Here is a 17,418-nt window from a genome sequence, read left to right as displayed (position 1 = left end):
TGGTGAACTCCATTCAGCACTCTTAATTCACGTCAGAGCGACGTGACGCTCTTACTTCGTACGAAGCAACACACACATACACACACGCTTTGGTTGTTTTGAAAAAGTAATGCCTCTCTATTCTTACGATTTGCGACGAAACTGATGCAACGCGCCAGAATTTAACTAACTAGCGTAATTTTTCCCTTACCAGAGAGGCAAACGTTCGAAACTTGACGTTGTAGTCGCAACTCGTAATATAAAACAATCGACATCCTCTTCAAAGAGAATCGTATTAACGTCAGAATAATAAATTTCAGTACGCAGAATTCAACAACTACGATATGAAGGTGCGAAAGAGTTTTTGATATATGTAATTCCTGCCCCGTTCAACCCTCTCTTACTTACCCATCCACCTTCACTACCCTTACCTACCCACGTTCACCTCCCCCCTTTTTGATGGACTCCTGCACTTCATCGAAATGAGATCAATCATGTGTTTTTATTTTCAAAGAAATACGTAGAGAACGCATTTGAGCGGGCCCCACTTAAGACACTTAACTCCCCCCTGAAATGTATTTCTACCCGAAGCTCGATACACACGAAACGGCCATTTCACATGTAGCAACCTAGTAGTCTTTCGACTGTACGAGCTCGCGAGCTCGCATGCGAATAATATCGTTTTGCAGCGCCCTGCAGCCCGGGTCAGAGCCACAATATGCACAAGCATGTGAGGAGTGCCATCAGGATGTCGAGCATGGAGCTGCCGGACGAGAACGAGAAGTCGTATTCGTCGGCGAGCACGTCGCCGTGCCCGTCGCCGCACACGAACAATCAGAACCACCTGAATCCGCCTGGCAAACGAGTACTGCCGCCGAACAACCTCTACGTCGTTTTGTACAACTTCGAGGCGCGACACCGAGACGAGCTGGACCTGAAGTAAGTCCTCGATCAGTGTTACGTGTTTCTAATAGAAAATAAAACGTTCCAGTTGTAAAATAGAATCTTGTTCCACGTATAAATTAAAATTCTTACATCGCAAAAACTTTTATGCTTGATATTGCATATTAACAATTTCTAAGCTTGGGTTGTGCTTAGCTTACTACAAATTTTAATTATCTTTTTATTGTAGCGTTTTTAAAATTTTCTGTAAATGATCTGCGAGTTGTCCCTAACGATCGCTTAGTTGTTTAGCTGAATCGTGTAAATGTATAATTGCGCAAGTTGACTTGAGAACGTGTTACTTGTGATTGCAGGGCCGGTTATAAGGTTACAGTGATCGACAAGTCGGAAAAGGATTGGTGGAAGGGCAAGTGTCTCGGTGGCCGCGCGGGTTATTTCCCGAGCGCGTATGTTATGCGAGTCGAATCCGGTCAGAGGACCCTTCAAGTCACGCGCAACCTACAGCTGGCCGATCAGACCACTCTCTTACGAGACCAGGTATTGCAGAAGAACTTTTAATTATTCCACGCGCACCCACGAATTCCTTTTTGTCCGGGTAGTCCAGTTTCCTTAATGAGGTCGCCGTTTTCTTTCTCGATTCATCGATCTTCGACGTTCAAATGCCTCAGTAATTAAATCCTGACTTCTACAAAACGAGAAGTGCACGTGTAATTTCTCAAATAAGATCTTACTCACGTTTTCATTACAGAATTCTTTGTCGCAAGAAAAAAGAAAACCGTATCACATTATTGAAGAACTAATCCTTACTGAAGAAATAATCCTCTTTCTCAACCGATGTTTGCTATGTAAACTCAGGTACAGCTACGCTTACGGGAATTTTATGTGCCGCTTTGGAATCCCTAATACAATCACGTATCTCAACGTAAACCCTTCCTAAACCCATAACATTTACATAAGATCTCTCTCTTTTATTTTTAAATCTTCAACATAAACGCTCTCTACGTCAAGAGGAAAAGAGATCGCTCTTGCTCTTGCGGCCGCTTTGCGGGTATTTTTCATTTTCAAGATCCCGACGCGACTTACACGGGAAGATTTCCCAACGAGCCAGAACTCGACCTTGCCTCTTTGTTTACGCCACGTTTATGTACGTTTACATACGCAGATCGTCATCCAAGTCGGCGACGAGGTGGACGGCGTGGCGATGGTGAGGTGCGCCGCGGACGTACGGTCCGCCGACCACACGGGCAAGGAGGGCGACGTGCTCTACAAGGAGATCCTCTGCCCCCTCAAGTACCTGCAGGAAGTGTGACAGCAGCCTTACCAAGGCATACGCGGTAACACGCATGTGAGCGAGCGCCGTCGGTACGTCGACCTGCGAGATCGCTTCTCAATGTCTACGCGTCGTCACGTCGCCGAGAAGTACTACGATTGCCTGCAGTGCGCCGAGCAATGCCGTCACGCGGACTTCGGCAATCCTAGTGGTAACATCAGCGGCAGCGGCAACAACAACAACAGCGGCAGTGTCAGCAAAAACAGTGGCGGCAGCGGCGTCGTTAGTCGAATTCGCGGCGCACGTCGTTTACCCACCACAAGCATGGCGTTGTACGGCAAGGATGTGTCGTCGCCTCCGCTCGACGATATGAAGAAGATTCGCAACGGCAGGAGCAGCTTGTCTAAGTCCCTATCGAGGCATCAGTCCGCCCACCTGACACCAGCCAAGAAGAGGTCCTCGTTGGCCCGGCCGGTTCGCGTCCACGACTCCTTCGTGCAACCCAGGAGGTTGATGGCGGCCGACGAACATCTTCCGCAGGAATCGGCCGATGAGCCAGATCATCGGGAACAGGTTCTGCAGGATCAGGCGAGCGCAATATCGTACAAGAACCCGTGGTGGTGGCAGGAGCAACATCAGCGCGATCAGCAGCCTAACACGTCGAGCTACGCTTACCGGGACGTGGAGGAGCGCGCCGGCGAGGACGGCGCCGGTTGGCCTATCCGTCTGCGACTCGAGCAGATGCTGGAGCTAACGCTACCTCAGACGAAGAGAAAGAAGAAGAAGAAGAAGAAGACCGCGGCCGCGGCCGCGGCGACAATGATGTTGATGAAGCAGCAGCAGCGCAGCAGGCACGGCTTTAAGGACACGGAGAGGCTTCTTAAGGTACTCAGCATTAACAATGTGGACCAAGATAATAGGTACAACATCAAACGATGTTCCGTCATGTAGAAGTTAGAGTTAAAACGAAAGAGGTTTAAAAAAGAAGTTTAAAAAGAAGATAAAAAAGGAAAGCAAACAAAGGTAATAATAAATTAATAAGTCAAGTAAGTAAAGCGTGTAACAGACTCCTTAGGGACAAAAAAAGAAAACAAAGAAAAACACGTAGGACACTGATACACTCGTATCTGGAATATCCCGCTTCCGGGCATTACTCGCGGTTAGTGGAGTCGCGGGGATCGAGGCGTGGAATCTGTTTCTAGTATTCTCGAGATCAAACCGCCGTCGTTCACCTAGGTGTTTACATTCGTTGTAGCACATGTGTTTCGCATTTTATAGGCGGATCCTGCGACACGAAAACGCGACCAAGTACAAATTGACGAAAACAATAGCGCGAGAAGAAAAGAGGAAAAAGAAATAAGGGAAAATTACTCGCGTGCGTTCGGGTCTTTGTTTCAATTTTGTTCAGCGCGAGAGAGAGTGAGCCGTTTCGGCGTAATAATTGCGGCATGTTTTCTTACCAAAAAAACTCGAAACACCACGCTCTCCGTTCTTCGACGGACATCACGGCCTCGATAACGCGCGCGAGCGTCTTAGAAAGGCAGAAACCATTTCCTCCTTGAGACCCTGTCGTTACGTTCTACCGTCGATCAGTTTAGAAATAGAGAGATCCACCTGCCAGCCGCGTATCCGATCCGCTATTTAGACACTCCGAGATCTAATATTCCCCTTGTTGCTTTGATCGGATGTTTTTACTTTTATAGGACGAAGTGGTCAATGTCGGTCCATTGAAGAAATTCCAAAAGAAAAAAGAAGAAAAATTTTAAAAAATATATATAAAGAAAATAGAAAAGATCCTTGACGGACGACGATCGTTTGTTGTTAACGTGTTGCATTTCGGTGTGCGGATTACCACGTCTCGTTTCGTTTCACTTGATGCACTTTGTGTCCGTGCAGATGTACAATGCGCGGAGCTAGTCGTTCGTATATACCACCTGTACCACCTGTACCGCGCAAAAACGAACCAAAACTCGTAAATTTAGAAAAAAAAATAGAAAGAAAAAAAAATAGAAAGAAAACAAGAAGGTAAAAGATTAGAAAGGGAAAAAGGAGAGAGAAGAGAAAGTAAAACCAATTTCATTCCACTAAACTGCCTGGGATCATCGCGGACGCCAAGTCGCGAGCTCCTCCCAAGTTTTACGACACAGCACCGCTCCGAATTATTTTTTATATCGAGAATACCGACGGGCTGTTATTCTGTCGGACGCGAAAATGATTAACGGCGGCTTTGCGATTCGCTCGTTTGTGATCGGAGAGACGAGTGGACGCAGGAGGTACGTCGCATTTATCAGAATTATTTCAATCTCATCCGAACAATGACATCGTATAAATTACATTCGAAACGCGGATTTTCTTTTCACATCGCCGATCATTGGCTATAATCGTTTCGCACAGAATTTATCTTTATTCTAAATTATGTATCCTTTGCTAAATTTTATCTTTACGAAGCTGTAGCTTACAAGTTTAAATTGTCACATGGTCATGATTTCTAAGACCGCGTGTGGACTACTGATTTGTGGATCAACATTCAGCAGAGTATTATCGCGTTAACAAATTGACAATGCATGTATACGACGTGATACTTAAGAGAGCAGCTGAAATTTCGCACGAATATATGTATAACGTACTTCCTTCGTTCGCTTGGCCCTTCGTGTTGTCTCGTTAACGGTAATCGTCCAGAGAGAGAAAGAGAGTGAGAGATAGAGGAGCAGCAAGTACCTACAAGAAAACGGATGTACACGCGTAATCCAAGTGCCATATAGCGTCGCAACAGCATAAAGCCTATAAAAACCTAAGCATTTGAATGAACGTTCCAGTATTAAGTATAAACAAGTGTGCGAGTCGTTGACGTAAATTCATGGCGCGATGTTTCGAGACGCACTCCCCTTCGTCGTGTCGTAGACGCTCACACGCATATAGTGTAAGACAAGAACCCCCTGTCCGCGAACGAACGTTACGAGGGAGGCAAGTCGATTCGCGTGTGTTCACCGTGCACGCACGTTCAAGTCGCGCAATGGATGATCGCACTCATTGAAGGAACGGGGGAACACGAGAGTCGTCGTGGTAAAGTCTCGAAAGTGTTTCCGTCGGGACAGCGAGCCACCTGCCTCTTAGTTATTCCTCGAGTGACAATTTCCGTGTCACATGACATTTTTTTTTCAATCGCTCAACTGTCACGAAGGAGGACCACCGTCGACCTCCGTGCCGCGCCAGCGAGAGCTTCGTCCGATTTTGACGCGCGCGAACCCGCGAATCGAGATAAGATAATCGTAGTTCTAAGTGTCGAGCGGGATCAGACAGCGGGAGAGAAATATTGTTTCATTATACGTTACATTGTACTGTCTTGTTCTTATTGGAGTGCCCTTCCTTCGTTAATGTGTCTGTCGAATTATTAACTGTAGCGCATAGAGAAGTAAGCTGTTCCAACTTTACCACGCCCAGTATTTCGTAAGAGTTATGTGTTATGCAAATCCGGAAAGAAACGACGAGCGCATAATTTATCGGCACGATTGCGTTCATCAGCACGATAGCGGTAGGCGGTGATCAGGCGATCGATATGGATCGCGCGCTGAGTAAACACGACGTTCCGCTTTGAGTCATTGTGTGTGCGTCCTTCTTTCTTTCTTCTCTTCTTCTGTTGTTTTTTTTTTTTACTTTTATTTCAAATTCACTGTGCCGACGAGAGAGAAAATTCGATTCGACTGGCGTTTGAAAATGGTTGCGGATTAACTGTATCTGGTGTGACGTAATCCTCAATGTTGGATATGTTAATAAGTCTAGTCTATTTACAAGAGAACCTTTGCTATACACCCGTGCAAATGTATCGTTTCATCGGAAAAATAGACTGCACGAAAAATATATTATCTATATAAATATATATATATATCATATACATGTATGTAGATTCATTAATTTGCTCCAACTATCCTTTTCCCTTTTATCCTTCATCTCTTTCGAAGCTGATGTCTCTTATGATTTCCTTCTCTCGTGTTTTCTTACCTTGCAAAAAATAGACGAATCTGGTGCGAGAAATCTCGCACAGAATGTTGTCTCATAAAATTGCTCACTCGATTGATTGCAAAATCGAAAAGAGCAGAAAAGCTAACGCGAATATCAAAGTAACAACATCGCGATGGTAACTCTGGAATCTCTCTTTTTTTCTTTTTCTCTCTTTCTCAACAACTTGCATCAATTCGTCTATTTTTGTAGCGAGTTATCCTTCTCTAAAAAGCAGTTAGGGATTAAAACAAATTCCACGTATAATGGGAAAGCAGCATTATATTTTTGATTACGGTCACAAGTAACGAGTAGCAACTACGAACTCTGTCGACGTTATAATCTCGCAAAAAGTTCTCTCATTAAAAGTTCTCTCTCAATCTCAGAAAAATAAGCCCGATAATTTGCTCGAACTAACGTGACAACAATGCGTGTAAATACAATCCCTGTTCGAAAAAATAAGAATTCATCTCTGATATAAAATGTGACTCGCGAGGCCCACGAAATCTCCTCAAGCGTTCTTCAGTGACTCCGAGCACGATCAACTCTCGCAGATTCGCCTCTTTACAGCTTGTACTTGGCTCCCCGGATAATTGGATACTTGTCGCCGGTGCAAACACCTCTAAAATCGTCCAAAGACAGGTCCACGATCGCCACACCGCCGAGTCCCTTCGACTTGACGAACGCGGCTTTGTTGCCGGCAGTGTCCGGGTCCTCGTATCCTGCCCAGATTCCTTCCTCGCCAGTGTCGCTATTGTATGCTTGATAAGCGTAGCTACCGTACTTCTTGGACGGGTCACTAACGCGTCGTAGTCGACCTGCAGCGTGTTCAGTCAATTTGGCACACATCTCGGCGTAGGATAGCACTCCTGGTTCATTGGTGTGAGGTCCTGGAGCGCCCGCACCGTCAGTCACGATGGGCGGCACGCCGGAAATCTGGCTTTCGGACGTCAACTTCCACGTGCGAGCATATGTCGGAATGCCAACGACAATCCTGCTACCGGGAGTACCGTTCTCCAACCAATACCTGAGAAAAAGTGTAAAGTTTGTTTCACAAAACTCGAAAGACTGGGTCCTCGGATTCCAACTGTCACCACCGCGATATTTTGTAGGAACGCGTGTTACGAGTCTGAGAATGGAAAGAAAGGGTCGTCGCGACTTGCAAGCCACCGTGAAGACAACTTATTCGAACTACAAACAAGTTCTGAAACTTCACTTCGGATATTTCTTGATAGATTCTCCGACATTTTCCGAGGAGCAGTTTAAGATATTTTGAAATAGTTGGAGATAGTCTGAGATATTGTCAAATATAATTTATCAATCTCATATGATATCGCGAAATTTAGAAGAAGTAACAAATGTGTGGCAGTAAGACTTGCCTCGTGGAAACATCGATATTATCTTCTGGTACGCGTCCGTAACTGCTATAAATCGGCGCTGGGAAGTCTGCTTCCTTCGCATTATATTCCGGTGTTTTCTGGTCGAAAGTGAAGAGATGCACGGCATCGATGTTGGGGGCCAACAGTCTCGCATCATAATACACTGTCAACGAGAGAAACAATCAAAATCCACGGTCGAAAAATTTGGATCGATTTTTGGGTCAATTAATTTAACTTTATCGCGTTCATTTGTGATAGATACAAACATTATTCATCAATCAAGTAATCGCTATCGGTTGTTTCACGATTCTTCATCAATATTCTAATGGTATTCTTATATCTCTGTCGTAAAAAGCATTTATTGAAAATCGAATTGACCTCTTCTTGACCCAATAATTCGAATTGGTGTCTGGTATTTTTACAAAAATAAAATAATAAGCTTGGCTTAATATTGATTATAGATATTTAGTACTGTGATTTCGGATTGCTAATTTCAAACATTATTGAATTAATTTTCTGACTAATATACGAACCACTAGCGTTCACGTGAGGCAACACCGTGACAGTCAAAGATTTAAGTCGCGGCCTGAGTTGCGTCTTGAGGTCACGAACCAGAATAGTGAAACCGTCGCGATGCTCTTGCTCCTTGTCGTCCTTGAATTTCCCATAGCCCAACTTCTTCTTGAGACCGTGCCAGAAAGAACCAAGAGTGCTACGTTGCTTCTTGGGCCTGACAGGTGGGAATTGCCATGCCAAGTCGATCCCGTCGAAGTCGTAGTCATTCAGCAAACGATTCACAGAATTGATGAATTTCGTTCTGCTCTCCGAAGTCTCGGTCTAAGACAACCCCAAAAATCTTAATTATTCTTCTCTGTGAATCGTTCTTTTGTTACTCTCATTGTCTTTTTTCTATTCTATATCATTTATATTTCTGCTCCGAGTGGATACATTTTAATCTTTATTTAAGTATTATTTTTAAATATCGACAACCTCTCACTTTAACGACGTGAATACGCACTCACCAACACGAGATATTTGTGCTCCTCATCGTAAGGGTCAGAATTCCCTCCGACGCTCAGGTAGATTTTTATATCGGGGTACGTGCGCTTTAGTTGCGTGGCCAATCGATAATAGGAGTAGCCCGAGCCGGTGTCTAAGTTTACGGAACCAGGTACGATCTCGAAGTCGGAATTAATGTGAGCATATCCGTAGATTAGGTGTGTGCATAGGGACAAAGCGGGTTTGACGTCTTCCAGTTGGAACTTTGCTGGACCTTGTCCAAAGTAAGACGAAAGTTTTCAGTATCTCATATTTTTATTATGATGACGAATGACATAGACTTAGAGTGGACTATAAAGATATACGACCGTGTTACAAACACGATAATCGTTAAACTACTGTCGAGACTTTTAAAACTCATTAAAATTGCATGCCAGAAAACGCAATTGTGTGAAACGCGAGTATTTAGATGAACGACTCTTCAGTTATGTATATTCGCTAATTTGGAATTTCCAAGTTCCAGATTTACCTTACCATTCAAAATAGATTGACCTTTATAACGTTTATCGTCATATAAACGTAATACGACAAACACTCTGGTAAATACGAGTCAGCGATACAGCCGAAATGTTTCAACTGTCTACAATGTACAAGACATATATTGGAGAAATTACCGCGAAATCATTTACAAATATAAATGTGATAATCTTATAATTATTGTAAACAAGAGAGATAGAAAAGAGGATGCGGCGGAAAATAATCCTATCAATCAAGTACGAAACAACATTGAAAGTCGTTATCAATTGACCTTTGTACACAGATCGAATTTACTCTTAAATAAACACCAGTTTGTGAAAATCGATGTGAATTCATCGTGTTTACTGAAGTCACAAGTTTTAAAGAAGAACAATCCGCAAATAAGAGATTAATTTTTCCTGTTGTTTTGATACGAAAATAACTTTCGATTGTCTGTATTGACTTAATCGTGTTTACATGGATTTATTTTAATTTTAACAGTCACTACATTCTCACACTGTGACTGTGAGTCATAAGCAGTTTATTATATCGCACGTCGCGCACAACACACATGTGTGTTAATGAAAGACAACCGTCCAATAATAAGGAACGGTTGGAGGATCTTTTATATTTTCCTTAAGTGTCACGTAAATATTCTTTCAAAGAACTTCAAGACGGAGCGTGAGTAATGAACGTAAATTGACGACGAGACTCACCTTGTCTGTCATAGGCGGTACTATTCCAATAGCATACCACTTTGCTGTGCTCGTAAGGATCGACACCGAGCACTGCTTGGATGCACAGCACCGAGAAAATGGTCAAGAGCAACGTCTTCATCCTCGCTGTCTAGAACTATAACGCGCTCATAATTAATCCGATCAACCGAGCGCTATTAAATCAGCTTTACTTTGCGTCACGCGAACTGCTGAGCTAATTCGATAACACTCCGACGGTCTTCAGTTTCCACGATGGTGAACCGAGATGTTTGAGTAGTCGAAGACGTGACACAACCATGACCGCGGCGCGACACACGAAACTACGTAAGAGGTCAAACTGTCTCTCTTGAGAAAGCGACATTTAATGGTGCTTACACGTCTCACGATGTGTCATTTGCTCATTCTCTATTATTTGAAATGTTTCAAGTTAACACTCAAGTGTGTTTAACGGTCGCGATTTCAATTCTTTACTTAATGTGAGAGATTGGCTCGAAGATATTACATTCTTTATTTTTCATCGGAGCAATTTTTTCTTTTCATTCAGTAGAGATTTTTCGCCTAATTTCCGAACGTTTGAGAACTTCTTTTTCTACATGCGTCTTATTTTTATTCACGTCTTACCTTCAGTAACGACCGGAGCGTACTGGCGCGCCGTTGCTCCTTGTTAAGGACTTTGAAACCTCGATCCGTTCTTCGGTTCGCGTAGTGGGGCCTGCCGATATTACGTCAGTCCAGTGATAGCTCACAAGCGAGTCTTGTCGTCGTGTTGGTACATACAATCGAGGTGCACTCGTTCGTGAATTCGTCAGATGAACGTTCGTAACTCACGCACACCGCAAACGCCAAGGTCGGAGGTTGCGAAAAGTATCGTCATCAGTATACATGACATATACCGATACTATTTGTGTAATTAGCGATTACTATATTCTCCGTACCCGGACGATAGGCAGAAAAGTGACCCATGATCATTCTTTCCTTCTCAGGGAACGTGATATCCGATCGTACATTTCTCAAAAACACATTCATTTGTAAAATTTGATTTTAATATATTTCTTGTAAAATTTATCTCGATGACGTTGCTTGTTCGTATTAAATTGTTTAATAGTTGTTATAATTTATATATATATATTTTTTTTTTAACTTTTTTTTGTTAACAGGCGTCAGCTATATAACGTATGCTTGGAGAGATTCTGCTTGTGACACTCCCCGTAAATCTTTCCTCTGAAAGATATCGAATTTCGAGGTGAGACTTTATCCCTGTAGGCTTCGAAGGATCGACTGCTGATGCATACAAAAACAACTCGTGGTGTTTTTCCGATTTTATTCCGAGGCGGATATCCTCGAGTATAAAACTCACACGTTTGCATTGACGATATCTTTTGATTTGCAAATGACGTTAACGCGGCACACTGAATACGGTCGAGTGAACATGGGACTATCGCGATCAGCTAAAATCACAGACTAAAAGTAAATGTATACCCTCCGAGAGAAGCAGCCAAGCCAAAAAATATCAACGGAAAAATTTGTCTCGTGAAACTATGAGTGTCCTACTTTGTACTTCGCGAATTCGCTCGACAAGTTTCCCTTTTACTTTTATTTTATCCATTACGATTTTCCGTGTACGAAATTCGTACACGACTTATTTTAATTCTCATACATATTGTTTATTGTTTCTTATGTATACTTCTTATGTATATTGTTTCTTCTTCATATCTTAATATTAAGTATAATTAATTTATATTAGTAATTATATATTAGTAATTATATTTATATCAGTAATTATACAGAGCAAGATCAATACTATTCCTATTAAATCGCTCTTAATTTATTTATTATTCACGGGAAACTGACTCAACGCGGTCACGTATCCACACGTGAAGGTCATTGGAGCGTGAGCTCTTCTAATCTTCTCAAAGAGGCGCACAACAGGATAATTGGACACGATCGTGTGATGTGCTCATACATACAAGCAAGCACGATGACATGTACACACTTTTTCGAGCATTGCGACACTGTTGCTTATTAAGCAATAAGAAAGCAATAAGAGAGACGATGTTTGACAATATATACATTATTAGTTATAACAGATATAGAAAAGTGTTATGAATTTTTTTTAATAATAATCATTATTTAATTAGCATTACGGATTAAAATTACAACATTACATAACATTTGATGGCAAAATCATGAAACCTCGTAGAGCACCACAGATTTTGATGGTTCTCAAAATTTTTTCGGAACGTAAGTGATTCAACAAAAGCACCTCGAATCGATGCTTTTTCAATAGACTCGTTGCGAGAGGATTAAAACGTGTAATTTTTCATCAGATATTCGCTGGATTTGTTCAGCAGCGCGGATTCTATATATGAGAGGATTATCGTAGGACCATTTGATAACCAAAGGGAATCATCACGTTAAAAAAGATTAAAACGTGCGATCGCGCACAGACGAATATGGTATGATTGCGTTCTTGATTCCACTTTCTTCCCCTGTCAAATGCCTGCCGCTTAGTTCAGCGAGAATAAGGTCTACAATGATAACTCGGGTTAAAGGTTAAAGTAAAGCATCATCCCTCGTGACCCGCATGACTAACGTGAAAGCGTATTTCTAACATAAGCGTGCCTTCTGGAAATCCGTGATAAATATGATACGAACACGGCGAAAAGAAGTTTCCATGCTAATAAAAAGCGAACAAAAAAGTTACGACGATCCGCAAGCAAACTCCGGTCTAGTCTCTACCACTATGAGATATCGACGAGCAGAATTTTCAAATACTCACAAAAATTTAATCACAAAAATAATTTTTTCACAAAAGTTAATCATTAACAGAAATATATCGCGAACATCGAATGTCGGAATATATGAAGATCGGTGAAGAAAATCAGCTCGATATAATATTTATGTTTATTACTGACTTTATTACATATAAAAGAAACAAATTATTCATCAACCAAGTAACCGTTGTGTCATTACATATAATCTTTGCTCCCGCGTTCTGATAGCATTCGTACAACGCTGTCGCCGTAGAAAGTAACGGGTTTACTGTCGAGGAAGACAGAAAATCGAAATAAATATTTTAATTGACTCAGCACTTGCACTAGAAACTCATGCTGTTTGATGTGTTCAACGTCCGCAAGGTTCTTTCAAAGACTCCTCCTAGTGCAAAGGCGACGTAGCTTCGCAAATCTTTTAAGAGGAAAAAGACACAACAACATTTACAACGGTTCTAAGAATCGATGGAAATGCAAGATACTGGTATCGCCTTACATAATACACGTCTGAGTAACTTGACTAAGAGCAACTAATGTGATATTGTAGTATACAGTTATATAGATCATATAAATCAACTAACAAGGTCGACACGACGCTTATAGAAATATCATACTAAGAATCATTGATAATTACTTATTTTCAGTATTAAAAATACTGGATAATAAGTAATTATCAATGATTCTTAGTATGATATTTCTATAAGGGAATATCCATCATAAATCGAATTTCCGAGTAATAAACCAGAAAAGTTTGTTGCATGATAGGTAGATGAAAATCTAGGTGTGCGCAAGAAAAATTTGAAACGTATGACATTGTTCTCTTATCAAAATAAGTCATCGCCGTGAAGACCGCATTTCCATCCGATCACGCGTTCTCGACTAATAAGCGCCGAAAATTTGTCATGTGACAAGCAGGTGAAAATCCAGATATGCGCGAGAAAAATTTGAAACCTATGACACTGTTCTCCTATCAAAATAAGTCATCGTCGTGGAAACTGCATTCCCGTTCAGTCACGCGTTCTCGAATGATAAGCCCCGAAAGTTGGTCATGTGATAAACAAGTTAAAATGCGCAAGAAAAATTTGAAAAGTATGTTCTACTATCAAAATAAGTCATTATAGTAAAAACCGCATTTCCGTCCGATCACATATTCTCGAGTAATAAACTCCGAAAGTTTGTTATGACAAACAGGTGAAAATTCAGGTGTGCGCGTGAAAAATTTGGAACGTATGACATTGTTCTCCGACGAAAATAAGTCATCGCCATGGAAACCGCATTCCCGTCCGATCACATGGTCCGATCATTCTCGAGTAATAAGCGCCGAAAATTTGTCATGTGACAGATAGATGAAATTCCAAATGCACTACAGAAAAATTTCGAAGGCAAAAATCTCTTCTACTTTGTAACAAGCATTTGTTACACAATCCATATTAATGGCGGGTCACGCGTTCTTGAGAAATTTACGTCGAAATTTGACTGCCCATCTTGCAGATGTAACACTATGTTATACAATAGAATTTTCATTAATAAGAATTTTTTTTACAATAATAGTAAAGTAATCTTCATGCAACTCGCATTAGCTTCATGCGTTGGTATTATTTATTCAGAAAGTTATAATATATAAGCAAGGGGTATTGTAGTATTGATCTCGCTTGATAATTTCGAAGAGCGTCCTATAGAATGCAACTCGATTAAAACATCAATTGAACTTTATGCATAGCAAACATACGAATTATGTATATTTCGTGAAGGCTTAGCTTGGGACATATGTTCTTGTTCCTATTTTACTAGTCGATCTTTAATATTAAAAGGACTTGGTTTGAATCAAATAAGAGAATATTGAAGTTTTCCAAGAAGTCCTATCCGAAGTTTCTCGGAAGTCTACAAAACAAGGCACGATGATCATATTGAATTACGCTCTCTCGATGACTTATCGCTTTTTGTTGGAAAGCTGAGAGTTGCGCGCATCTAAAGTATAGTTGTTCTTCTTGACATCAAGATTGATTGGTAAAATGGGATGCAAAAGTGATGTCATTATGTAGTAGCAATGGAGCTAATATACATTGAATAGAGTCTATAAATAAGATATAAATAATTTTCGTATAATCGTATCTTTATTTATTGCCGAAATTTGAATCACGAAAATTTGTAACAGACTGACCAAGTAAACGCAATTGAATATGTCAGGTGACAAAAAGAGCGAATCTGAAAATAAAATAACTTATTGTCGTGCTATTTGCTTGTATTCGCTCTGTACGCCGAATTATTATCTAGCTATTAATTATGAAAGTTAGTCATAAGAGTCATTAAATATAGCGAATTCGTAAGAATACGCAGTTTAATTTAATACTACGCACGCTACTTTTTCTTATGTTCTGTGTCCTCCATCGAGACTTTCCAGTCGAACATCCTCTGTTCCGTCGTGGCACATTAAATATTCACTTGGGATTTTAACCCTGATATTGCATTAACACTGATATTCTCATCTTAGCACTGTAATTACTATCTTGACACTGACATTGATGTTGCCATCTTAACACCGACATTGATATTGCTATTTTGGCACTGGTACCATGTGACATGGATATTGCCATCCTGACACTGATATCACTATCCTGGCATTAGTATTCTGGTTGAGACTTACTTTCGACACTTCTGACATTATTCGCACACAACACTCTCTTTTAACAGATTGATAATTCTCATTTTCGTATAACGAACGTGCGATACTTTTCTCGGAATTCCCGACAGCCCGTTCTCGACAAACCCATTCCGAAAACGTAATTGACAATATTTCGGTACGACGAACGTGCGAGACTTACTTTTAGGGTACTCTCAACACGTTCATGTTCTTCTCCAACAGATCGGTGACGCGAAACACAACAATTGACGACTCGCATTTTTAGTCGCCATCAATACCACGAACTCGCCGCGCGTAAATTCTTCTCAAAATTTCAAACTATCTGTTCCGCAATATGCCATTCCGGACTTATAGCTCCTGCACACAGGACGCGCGAATGAATATGTTGTTTTTCCGTAAGAGCTAGAAGGTTATTACAGAAAGCACCATATTGATTGGATGTCGCGCGAACTTCCGCCGCGCGGCAAACATTACCGCGTCCTGTGTGCAAGAGTCATTATTTGACAATATCTCGTCGCGAGAACGCGTGACACTTACATTCGACACTCTCGGCGATGATTTAGACACGAAACTCGCATTCGGCGAATCGAAATGGCGGAAACAACGGTTTGTAGAATACATTATTTCTGTTGCGTCGTAACGGTTTCCGAGCAATATTGCCAACTTATGAGGTTCGTGGTATCGCAATAACGATCAACTACTATTGGCGCGCAAAGGATGCGTTGAAAAACGTCACTCGGGCACCCACTGCGTTGGAATGAAAGAGATACGAAAGTGAGATAAAGACAGAAAAGAGCAACGTTTCCGGATAATATTTCCAAAACATGCAAATAAGCGGTCTAAAGCCAGCAGCATACGATGCTTGTTTTCATATTGATTTATTTGCTGGATGAAAATATTCTGTTTTGATTGGTGCATTTTTAAAAATAGATGGAAATGCACCAATAAAAACAGAGTATTTCCATCCAGCAAGCGATCTAACATGAAAACAAGCATTGTGCCGCTGGCTTTAGATCCGTTATTTTTGATTGGCTGCAAATTAGTACCAAAGTCTCCACTACGAGCCGCCACTTTCCTGAACGGGGAATTGGGGTCGTCATATGAGACTAAACAATATGTCAGACGTATCTTCGCTTTATCAAGTAGTATCACTCAATGACGGATCAGACGTCTTTTGTTCAAAGATAAATTATAAAAAAATATTAAACATAATGTATTCATGAAAGAGTTGACAAATGCAGAAAAGAGTATGACTATCGTCATCGAAGTGAAAGGACGCTCTGAGAAAGAAAAGGTGTTAAATCTTAATTATTAAAATATCATAGTGAAAGTTTTAATGTAAGAGTTCATTTAAAAAATATTATTAATCATATTTGTACATGAAAATGCACGCTTTTCTTTTCTTTTAATTCAAATTTTATTAGTGATTTAAACCTAACCTACCCAGACAACATATGTCTTTATGAGACGTTTTGTGAACGTCCTGAACACGTCCTATATATTTTCTAGACATTTCCACGACGTTCTCAAAACGTCTCTTGGAAAGTTTATATTGTCTGGGTAGTAATTTGTGATAAACAACAAGCTTCATGCTTTAATCTTTCTTTTTCGTTAAATTAATATTATTATCTTAATTTTATAAATAGAAATCGTTAATCAATAATCTTTATTGTTTTAAATAGTTTTATTTTTATTTACATACACATTTGTTATATTATTTCTTTTCCTTTCTCTTTTTTTAAGTTTATCTTTTTTCAAATTTACCTTACCTTATGTTATCTACTTTGTTCTATTAACTTTGTTTCAAGTTCATTTATATTATCCCTGGTAAAAAAAGTTGATAGAGAACGATTGAGAACGATAGAATTTCTATCAATTTGTATTGTTTTCTATAAGCTCTATCGTTCGCAAACGTCAGCATTCGCGAGCATCAGATATAAATCTTATCGTATTTTATCTAGTTCTATAAGAATCGGGTTCTATTTGTATTATATAGGAAACTGACGATAGAAATTCTATCACTATCTATTGTATTCTATTGTATACGATAGAATACTATTCACATTTATGAATTCATAAACCAAAATTCATATTCAAAACGATAGAACAATAGAATTTTTTTCTATCGTTCTTTATAAACTTTTTTTTACCAGGGATGTGTTTATTTGTTTTCCTACACGCAATTTTCAGATTGAAACATCCTGATGGAGGGAAGTTTATCATGGAATTTCCAAATTAAGGAAGTTTC

General features: G+C 40.4%; 3 protein-coding genes and 1 long non-coding RNA gene across 12 annotated transcripts in view; 3 read left to right on the top strand and 1 right to left on the bottom strand.

Annotated features, from left to right (window-relative positions):
• LOC116850570 overlaps positions 1 to 2,220 on the top strand; it is a 61,541-nt gene extending 59,321 nt beyond the window's left edge. For 7 of the 9 annotated variants that reach the window (XM_032829011.1, XM_032829013.1, XM_032829010.1 and 4 more), the window contains 4 exons: positions 300 to 329; positions 669 to 918; positions 1,236 to 1,419; positions 2,045 to 2,220. In XM_032829011.1, coding sequence (XP_032684902.1) covers positions 300 to 329; positions 669 to 918; positions 1,236 to 1,419; positions 2,045 to 2,191 — 611 coding nt within the window. In that variant the 3' untranslated portion in view covers positions 2,192 to 2,220. The remainder of the gene's footprint in view (positions 1 to 299; positions 330 to 668; positions 919 to 1,235; positions 1,420 to 2,044) is intronic. The other 2 variants (XM_032829019.1, XM_032829016.1) reach the window with 1 other exon arrangement.
• A 16-nt stretch (positions 2,221 to 2,236) lies between these two features.
• Positions 2,237 to 6,044, top strand: LOC116850577. The gene has a single exon (XM_032829033.1). The coding sequence runs from the start codon at positions 2,273 to 2,275 to the stop codon at positions 3,101 to 3,103; it is 831 nt and encodes a 276-aa protein (XP_032684924.1). The 5' UTR covers positions 2,237 to 2,272; the 3' UTR covers positions 3,104 to 6,044.
• A 368-nt stretch (positions 6,045 to 6,412) lies between these two features.
• LOC116850576 (chitinase-like protein Idgf4) lies at positions 6,413 to 10,528 on the bottom strand. Its single transcript, XM_032829032.1, has 6 exons — positions 10,380 to 10,528; positions 9,759 to 9,894; positions 8,550 to 8,800; positions 8,061 to 8,364; positions 7,528 to 7,690; positions 6,413 to 7,175 (listed from the first exon to the last, which is right to left on the bottom strand). The coding sequence occupies exons 2-6, from the start codon at positions 9,877 to 9,879 to the stop codon at positions 6,713 to 6,715; spliced, it is 1,302 nt and encodes a 433-aa protein (XP_032684923.1). The 5' UTR covers positions 9,880 to 9,894; positions 10,380 to 10,528; the 3' UTR covers positions 6,413 to 6,712.
• Positions 10,529 to 10,531: 3 nt separating this feature from the next.
• LOC116850581 lies at positions 10,532 to 11,898 on the top strand. Its single transcript, XR_004379378.1, has 2 exons — positions 10,532 to 10,664; positions 10,916 to 11,898. It is a non-coding gene; the product is annotated as an uncharacterized LOC116850581 (long non-coding RNA).
• The last annotated feature ends 5,520 nt before the right edge of the window (positions 11,899 to 17,418 follow it).

Source organism: Odontomachus brunneus, unplaced genomic scaffold (genome assembly GCF_010583005.1).
Source record: "Odontomachus brunneus isolate Ranch 3 - 2012 unplaced genomic scaffold, Obru_v1 Obru_scaffold_149, whole genome shotgun sequence".
Classification (NCBI taxonomy): Eukaryota; Metazoa; Arthropoda; class Insecta; order Hymenoptera; family Formicidae; genus Odontomachus; species Odontomachus brunneus.
The sequence above is the reverse complement of the archived record's forward strand: the minus strand, read 5'-3'. Positions and strand labels throughout refer to the sequence as shown.